The sequence below is a fragment of the Piliocolobus tephrosceles genome, chromosome 12, assembly GCF_002776525.5.
Source record: "Piliocolobus tephrosceles isolate RC106 chromosome 12, ASM277652v3, whole genome shotgun sequence".
Lineage (NCBI taxonomy): Eukaryota > Metazoa > Chordata > Mammalia > Primates > Cercopithecidae > Piliocolobus > Piliocolobus tephrosceles.
Window position 1 is genome coordinate 22966924 of NC_045445.1, and position 9861 is coordinate 22976784.

Below are 9861 nucleotides of genomic sequence, written 5' to 3' on the forward strand. Positions count from 1 at the left end.
GCATTGAACCACTGTGCGAACTCTACATGATAATAGACATAGAGAGCTTTGCTCAACACCTCGCATATCATAAATTCTCAATAAATGGTAGCTGCATTTAGAATTCTATGATTCCAAATAATTTTACAGACTTAGTTTTACAAGTTCAGAGGTGGCATATATATGATCTAAATTCTGATTTTGACTCCACTATCAATTATGTATGACTTTAGATGAATCTCAATGTCTACTCTGTTTCCTCATTGTTAATACAGGGGGAAATTGTGGTGGTGTTCTTACCAACTCCATAGGAAAATTCGGAATATAAAATAGACTAATAGATTAGAAAGATGTTTTGAAAAACAAAAAGCAAAGATAAAACACTCTACACAGATGTAGGAAATAGCTATGATAATTTTTCTCATGATTCCAAGATTAAATGGAACAAGGAGATTGTGCTTACATAACAGGGCTTACCCTCAGTAAAGTCGTAAAGTTTCTGACATTTGTCTTCTGGCCTTTTATTATACCATTCTTTGTCTCATTTTCTAATTTCAGTTATGCCTCACTTGCTGTCAACAGTTATAGAAGATTCTCTTGCTGTATAAGTCTCTTCTGTCAGTGATAAATTTACTCTGATAAGTTCATTTACCTGAAGGTGAGTAACCTAATGGGTAGCCACTAACAATATTCTATGTAAAGAAAGAGCAAAAATAATACCTCTAATGGCAATTCGACTCTCAGTAGGAATACTATTTGGGGTGGGAGCACTTCCTGAAGCTTCTCACATGTCAATCACTTCCAAAGATAAAGTCAGATCCTTTAAACCATTTTCTCCATCAGGGATGATGTGTTATTTTAGACGTTTAGAAGCAAAAAAGGCTCATGTCCTTTTCAACATAACTTTCCTTATTGCCCGTTTAACATCTTTGTTTCTCAGGTTATATATCAGAGGGTTCAGCATGGGTGTCAAAGCTCCATAAAACACTGAGATAAACTTGTCCTGGTCAGGGGAGGAGTTGAACTGAGGTTTCATATACATGGAGATGGCTGTCCCATAGAAGATTGTCACCATGGTCAGGTGAGAGCCACACGTGGTAAAGGCCTTGAGCCTGCCCTGGGCTGAGCGAATCCTTATGACAGCCATAGCAATTCGTATGTAGGAGAGGAGAACAAACCCAAATGGTAGCAGCAGGGTGAAGACACTGGTGATGAGGATCATAAGTTCATTGAAGCTGATATCAGAACAGGCCAGCTTAATGAGGGAGAGAATCTCACAGACAAAATGGTTGATGACATTAGCCCCATAGAAGTGAAGCCTCAGGGATAGGATGAGCATGGCAGTGAGCACAAGTGATGTCCCCCATGAGGTAGCAGCCAAGCAGACACACACTGGGCCATTCATAACCACTGAATAACGCAGGGGATTGTTGATAGCAACCACACAGTCATAGGCCATGGCAGCCAGTAGGAGGCACTCTGCTGTGGCCAAAGTCAAGGAGACACTCATTTGAGTCAGACACCAGGGATAAGAGAGGTAGGGATGGGTAGAGAAACAATGCACCAAAGCGTGGGGCATGGAAGCTGTTCCATAGCAAAGGTCTAAGAAAGACAGGTTACTAAGGAAGAAGTACATTGGAGTGTGGAGGTTGGGGTCAAAGTGAATAAGAAAGATCGTAAATCCGTTCCCCAACAATGTGCTGAGATAAATTATCAGCACCAATGTGAAAAACATGTCTTTCCATTGAGGATAGTTAGAAATGCCAATAAGGAGAAACTGAAACACTGCTGTGACATTGTCCATGGCCATCTTTCCTTCTTGCCACTATTCATTAAATGGATACCAATTGGCTACTTAATGTTACCTGAAAGAATGAGAATAAAGATGGAGGGTGTGAGAAAGGTGGAAAGAATTAGGGTGTGCAGGAACATTATCTTTGTCCTTTTCAGAAGAATGGGACACCAGTGGAATAGATATCTATAATGGCAACAGAGGCAAGGCCAGATATCCCTCCCTCAATCCTAAGAAAATGGAAAGTTCCTTACCTTTTTGAAAATAGTTATATGAAAAGTTCTCCAGCCCTCCTCCACCAGAGGTCTTCTTGAATAATGTTTCCTAACTAAGAAGACAGGAAAGGTAGGCCATCTTCCTGACTTTCTCACTTTATTTTCCAAGATAAATCTGATATATAGACATGGTTGAATCTCAGTTAGCTTGAGTTACTAATCTCAACCAATAGGGTGCCTTCTGATACATGTCTTAGCTAAAATATTGTCTATGTTTGGGATGTCTCTCACTCCTAGATTGTGCATGCCCTCATTTTTCCATACTTCCAGAATTTACCATGGTGCCTGACATAGAGAGGGTGCAAGGTAGCTCTTTGACCTGAGCTGGTATTATGTAGATGGAGTAGTAAGGTATGGGAGGACCCCCTACTAATATCCCCTGCTGAAGTTACATTTCTAGCTTCTCCTACATTTTCTACTCTGTTGTTATTGAGCCCCAGGCAGGAGTATGAAAATTGAACATGATGTTTCTAAAAGTGTGGGTGGTAAGGAGAGGGTCTGAGTATGCAACCTCACTGAAAAGGCTCTCTTATCCCATCCTCACCGATCTCTTTCCCCTAGCCCTGCTTCATTTATTATAACACATTCTAATATCTGAAATTATATTAATAATTTGATTCCTTGCTTATTATTTGTCTTTCACTCAAATGTGAATTTAATAACAGAGCCCTTGTCTGCTGTTTACTGGTGTATTCCTAGAATATAGAACAGTACCTGGGGGATCACAAGAACCCAACAGATAGTAAATGAATATATAAAGTCCTAAGCATTCAGAGCTATTATCCAGAATCTACCTACTCCTCTTGCCACCTGCACTGCCATTCGTTATTCCAAGGCATCATCATCACTCACCTGGATTTTTCCAGTAATCTCCTCATTGGTTTTCCTGTTTCTGGTCTTCTTCCCATTCAGTTCAAATGATTCAGTTGAACTGTAAGTGAAATCAGGTCACTTTTCAATTAAAACATTTATTCTATTTTTATTGAAGTATGACTGGTATACAGAAAGGTACACATGTTTTATGTATACATCTTGAGTTTGAAGGTAAGTATATACTCATGAAACGGTCACCATTAAATAACGCCGTAAATATAACAAACATGCCTAAAAGTTTCCTCCTTCTCTCTTTTATCTTTGTAATAAGAACACTTAACATAAGGCCTACTCTTTTAATAAAATTTAAGTATACAGTATCATATTGTTAACTATAGATTCTCATTTCAACCTCACTAAACACCAATCTCCTTACTATGACCTATGAGGCCCTATATGGTTTGCCTCCCAATCACCTCCTCTCTGAACGCACTTCCTACCACTCTTTCCCTTTCTCACTTTGCTCCAGTCACACTGGCCTCCTCACCATTCCTCAAATACTCAAAGCCCATCCCTTTCACAGAGCCTTTGATCCTGCTGTTCTGCATTTGTGAAAAACTTGCTGCTCCATATTTATGAAACCCAGATCCTTGCACAGCTCACCTTCTCAATTCCCTCAGGTTTTTACTCACAAGGCATCTTTTCAGCGTATCCTTCCTGGGTCACCTCGTCTAGGAATTCATCTCCAGCCCCTGAAATTGTATTACATCCTTTCTGGGTCACCTCCTCTGGTAGTTCATTTCTAGCCATTGAAATTTTATATCCCCCTTTCCTGTATTATTTTCTCCTTAGAACTATATCTAGCATACTGTATAGCTTATCTATTAATTATGTTTATTGCTTGTCTCTATCAACTAGAATGTATGCTCAATGAGATCAGGGTTTTTCTGTTTTCTTCATTGCTGTGTGCCCAAAATGTAGACTAGTACCTAGATAGGAGCTCAATGATTATTTGCTGAAGGAATGTGTGAATGGAGTTCTTTCGCTGCTCCTTATTGAAAAGTAACCTCTCTTTTTCCATCTGCCTCTTCTGTTGACATTACTGTTTCTATGCTAAGCACCCCTTGATGTATATGTGTTTCTCCATGAGACTAACTCACATTTTCTTTCTAATTCCCTCCTTGAAGCTTCTGCTACTCACTTGCTATGTCTCTAGACAAGTTTCTTCCCCTTACTTGCCTGAATTTTTATTTCTAATCTTGTTAAACTAAATTATCTCTAAGGTCCCTTCTAGTTTTAACAAGCTAGGATTCTCGACTTCCCACAGATAAAGAAAAAAAGAGCTTACTCCTCAGAGTATTGAAATGTGTTACAGTTTTCTCCTTTGTTGGAGATAAAAGTGTCTTTTTTTTTTTTTTTTTTTTTTTTTTTTAAGACAGAGTCTCAGTCTGTCACTCAGGCTGGAGTGCAGTGGCGCAGTCTCAGCTCACTGCAACCTCCGTCTCCTGGATTCCAGTGATTCTCCTGCCTCAGCCTCCCAAGTAGCTGGGATTACAGGTGCCCACCACCATGCCCGGCTAAGTTTTGTATTTTTAGTAGAGACGAGATTTCACCATGTTGGCCAGGCTGGTCTCAAACTCCCAATATAGGTGATCCACTCGCCTCAGCTTCCCAAAGTGCTGGGATTACAGGCATAAGACACTGCTCCTGGCCCTTAAAAGTCTTTAAGAAAGAAAATTTCCTAACGTTTCCCTTCCATGTCGTGGCCTTCTAGTAAGCTATCCCTGTGTCACACTGTCTACTTTTTTCCAGCCTATCAGATAGACTAGGTGCACAACGAAGGTAAATCCATATATCCAGGAAAGTGTTTGCTATTTGTGAAGAGGGAAACAAATGTAAGGGATGGAGAGGGTGGTGACCTGGCTTCACAGGAGTGCCCTCAGAGCTTGAGAGACCTAACGCTGCTGCTGTCTTCATTTATCATAGCACCCTGAGATAGAGATTTTGCCTTGGCCTGCCTCTACCTTTCCAGGTGAAAATTGAGAAAATCATCTCTACAGAGTGAGAACATACACGTATATGAGTCAAATGGCTACATGAAACAATGCTCCGAAGCCTGTTATATTTTAAGTTAGTATAGTCATATCTTAAATTTTTTTTGAATATTTGGGAGTATATTTAGCTCCCAATTATCTACATATGGGTCATTCACAGTGGAATATTTAATGAGATAATGAGCCGGCCACAGATGGGATGGTGAACTGGTTTTGCATTGAAGTGGAGGGTTGATTATTATGCCATTTAAAACTACATGTTGCTCCTAGAACTCTATAAAACACACTGCTTTTGCTGTCGAATATTAAATATTGATAAAATAGATGTTTTCCTCCTTATATGAATCTGTCATTCCCAGTGAGCCACAGGATGTATTTCGTTTTTCCAGTATTGAAGGAGGGTTTATAAAGTGTCTATCCCTCAGTCCCTCATGAGCCCAGGAGAATAAATTGAAGAGCCATTTGCCTAAAAATTGGTGATCAGTCTATGGCTGTGAGATCGACTTATTTTTTAAATGGGGTTATACTTGCTGGTAGAGATTGGGGTTGAACACATGACCTTGCCCCCATTAGTACCATGTTTGGACCCATAGAACTAAAATTGATGACAATTTCCGTCTCAGACTTAAAGGCTACTCAGCATCTAAATTGAGGGGACTATTTTTCATTTAGTCTAGGCCCTGCCCTCTAAAGACAGTGCTGATTGCCTCATTCTAGAATTACCATTAAAAAATTCCTGGCAAACTGAACCCAGCATGTTTCCCATCTTAGTCTTGTTACCTGCAATTATTTATTTATATAGCATAACTTTCGTTTTAACAAATGGTTGGTTCTTGTCTTCCTGGAGACTGACCATCCCAGATAGATGGTTAAAGACCCAAGAAAAGGAGGAAAGGAGAAAAGAAAATAAATTAAAACCTTGTTCTGTTACCTACTCACCAATGGAGGTCCCTCTCAAGTATCAGTAGATGGAACAGAATGGGCTGCCCAAAAGAACAATTCTCCAAGAGTTGCCAGGTTTAGCACTGTGATGATCTCCCTGCAAATTTCCTGGCAACATTTCAAAAGCCTTCCCAGCTTCTCAAACTCACAAATGCCTAGAAATCCCTGAAGAAGGAAAATTCTTTTAGATTAGGTCAAATCTCAATCGACAAACCCTTTGATCTGCAGCCCTTGGTAATGATATCTAATTAAATTATTTAATGTCTTAGACTAACATTTCTTTCAATGGCATTTGACCCACATACAACCTTATTCAATCTTCCCTAGAAAAGTTATGACATATAGAGGATTGAGGTCATTTGAATGCTCTGCATCAAGACCCTTAGGTTATTTCAATTTGCAACCTTCTAGTTTAGACATCCATTGCCTCTTGGCAATATTTATCAATGTATTATCTTATCTCCGTGAAATGGAATCCAGCTAAACCAACTTGTCACTTTCTTAAAAAAAGGAAAACAAGAACAAAACATTCTGCACCCAGGGCTTTAAACTAAATTAGATGATGCCTAGGAAAGGTCCTGGGCTCTGTACATATCCTACCCAGTTTCCTACTCTTTCTCCACAACCTCTTCTCAGTACTCAGTAGTAAAAATATATAATTTCATACCCACAAGATCCTGTGCATCCCTCAATCGGCAAAAAGATCAAATATCAGTCACTCTACCTGCCCACTAAGGCTGGAGAATGGACTCAAGCATTTCAAAAGCATTATACTGGAGTTGAAACAAAAAAATGTCTGGATACCCCTCATTTACCTAGAAAATATCACAGACCAGAACTTGCCTTTCATTGAGCAGTTTGGTTTGTAGAAACTGCACCATATTTCCTCTTCTCTCTATTTAGGCTCAATTCCATCAATTTATATGTTTATCTGGAAGCTGTCACCAGGACTCTATCTCTGGGAGCATATTTGGCTCTGAACGAAATCTATAAATTTACCTACTTGGCCTACTCAAGATGTCTGGGGTCCGATTCTCTTTCAGATTCAATTACAAATGCAGGAAGTAAGTTGATGAGCTGCTCAGTAACTTAAATAAGCTGAAGTTTCAAAGTGCTACCAGATTATTTATCTCACAAGTAGAGTTCAAAGTTTCTGATCTTTACCAGAAAGAAATAATTATCTTCTGAGAGCTTCAGGGACCTCATCCCAAACAGGCAATTAAGTTTTGCCAAACCAGAGCTATTTGAAAAAACAAAGTGGCGTTTTGTGTAGGGAAAACAAGTAAAGAAAAGAGAAAAGAGACCTTTGAGACTGTGGGACTTTTGTATAACACTACTGGGCTTTCCAGATAACTAAGAAATAATTCTTTTTTTATTTTGGCCTACGGTGTCTTCACATTCTTTCTGTATGAAACTGGTGTCGTGACAGAACCTGCAACTGGTAGAGAAATGTCTATCAGGGGACAGCTGGTATAGAGAGTATACAACAGACAGCACCTGTGTTATTGATCCCCATGTGAAAACAGCCTTTATGTTTGGCTTTTCAGTTCCACTTCCACCACCCCAGCCTAATCAAATGGTCTCTGTCAGTGCTATATTTCCTCATCTGACACGCAAGGTCAACTATGACAATTCGTCATCTATTATTTAAAATTCATTCATTCACACATGAATACATTTATTCCACAAGTATTTAATGAGCACCTACAATGTGTCTGGCAATGTATTTGGCACTGAGGATACAATGGTGAAAAAAAAAAACCATTTGTCTTCCCTTCCGATTTGAATGCCCTTTATTTCTTTCTCTTGTCTGATTGCTCTAGCTAGGACTTCCAGTGTTATGCTAAATAAAGTGGTTCTTACTTTCAGGAAGCTTACTGTTTTTTGGGGAAATTGATATTAACTAACAATCAAGAATGTATCCTATGCCATTCTCTATGATGTGATTATTAATACCTAGTATTTGCTAGCACACTATAATCAAAATAATTTAATTGTACATTTAAAAATAACTGAAATAATATATTGGATTGTTTGTAATACAAAAGATAAATGCTTGAGGAGATGGATACCCCATTTCCCATGATGTGATTATTATGCATTTCATGCCTATATCAAAGTATTTCATATACCCCATAAATATATACATCTACTATGTACATAAAAATTAAAAGAATATAAATATGCACCTGTGATAAGTGCTACGTAAGCAAACCATAGGGTGATAAAGGATTTTATTGATTCCCATGTTCACCCCTGTCTCCATGGCTCCTCAATACAATCTCTCTACTTGAGTCAGGTTAGTTTCTTCATTGCTCCATGAGTACCCCCATGCTCACTCCCGTTTCTTTTGCACCAATGCTTCTAATGTTCTACTAATTTGTAAAGCTAAGGCTCACCCAATCTGTCTTTTAAGGCTCAGCTTAATTCTTTGGTTCTTTTGTGTTCCAATGTTACCTGACTCTTAAACTATACCATAAGTCATCCGCGCACAAATAATTGTTTTTATACTTCTTCAACTATTTTCTTTTTTTTAATTTTAGAGATAGTGTCTTGCTCTGTTGCTCAGGCTGGTGTGCAGTGGCATGATCATAGCTCACTGCAACTTCAAACTCCTTGGCTCAAGGGATCCTCCTGCCTTAGCCCCCCAAGTAGCTAGGACTACAGACACGCACCACCACACCTGGCTAATTAATTATTATTATTTTTTTTGTAGAGACAGGGTCTCACTGTGTTACCCAGGCTGGTCTTGAACTCCTGGTCTCAAGTGATCCTCCTGCTTTAGCCTCCTAAAGCACTGAGATTATAAGTGTGAGCCACCATGCCTGGCCTTTTTAACACTTTCAGTGGTAGTGGCAGTAGACACAATATAGGGTAAGGAGAGGCAGTCTGGGGTAGTGGCTAAGGTTGTGTACTCAGGGACTTAGTAGCTTTGTGGACTTTTTAAAAAAGTAATCTGAATAATCTGGGCCTAATTTTCCTTGTTTATGAAATGAGCAAATACATATAAAACGCCCAGGACAGTGTCTGGCACATGGTAAATCTCAATAAATATTAGCATGCTAGCTATTTTATTTTTCCCAATGCATTCATGTAAATTAATACCTACGTTTTTTATAGATGAGAAAACTGAAGCCTAAAGCAGTCAAGTGAATTGGGCAAATGTCACATAATTAATTAGAAACAGAGATGGATAGAGAACTCATTTTCTTACTTCCAGACCAGTGCCTTTTGGGAAATTATACATATGGTCTTTTGCTTGATACTTGCTTTGAGGACAAATTTCTCAGATTTTGTACTCAGCAAGACTTTGTTCAGGTCCTTGGATAACTCAGTGTGACATGATATGGGTACCACATTAAGACATCTGTCTTTAGCTAAGACTTGTTTCACTGCCAATCATAGCACAGTAATATTTATGATATAGGATTGGTTCCTATGAGAATAATTTAGCTTCAGTCAGCCTCATGGTCACTCAATGCATCTCTAATATGTCATTTCTCATATCTGTTGGAAGAGAGGATGTAAGGAGAGCATGAACTCTTCACAAACTGTCTGGTTTTGGGAAAGTCACTTCAAATTTTTGGGCTTCAGTTTCTTTTGCTGTATAGACTATCTCTGAGGCCCATTCCAATTATTGCATTCGTACTTCCGGAGAAATTGTTTTTATTGAAAGTAGATCATAAATATCTTTTTTGTATATGGAAGACAACTAAGGAAGTTGTGTTAAGACCTAGCTAAAAGGTGCTAGAGCAGATTTGAGTAAAAGGAAAAGGGAAACACTAATGAATTCTTCAGCTTAGTGCAGGGATGTATTCTAACAGTGAAATTAAGGCCTTAGGATGCTGAATAGGAGGAAGTACTGTGGGCAAAGGGAAAGTGGCAGGAGTTGGGGACCCAGCTGTTGGGAATATATTTCATTGGCTTGGAAAGACTGTGACTAGTAGAAGATCTCCTTCAATAAATGTGCTTTTGGTGCACTCTTGAAAAATTATTAGAGGGTGAG

General features: G+C 38.9%; 1 protein-coding gene across 1 annotated transcript; it reads right to left on the reverse strand.

Annotated features, from left to right (window-relative positions):
* Positions 1-812: 812 nt before the first annotated feature.
* On the reverse strand, positions 813-1881 carry LOC111531508 (olfactory receptor 13H1). The gene has a single exon (XM_023198783.1). It carries the CDS (start codon positions 1787-1789, stop codon positions 863-865), a length of 927 nt encoding a protein of 308 aa, XP_023054551.1. The 5' UTR covers positions 1790-1881; the 3' UTR covers positions 813-862.
* Between the last annotated feature and the right edge of the window lie 7980 nt (positions 1882-9861).

Bases quoted from the DNA above. Each gene is read 5' to 3' on its own strand.
- LOC111531508 (XM_023198783.1), bottom strand. From the start codon at position 1,789: ATGGCCATGGACAATGTCACAGCAGTGTTTCAGTTTCTCCTTATTGGC.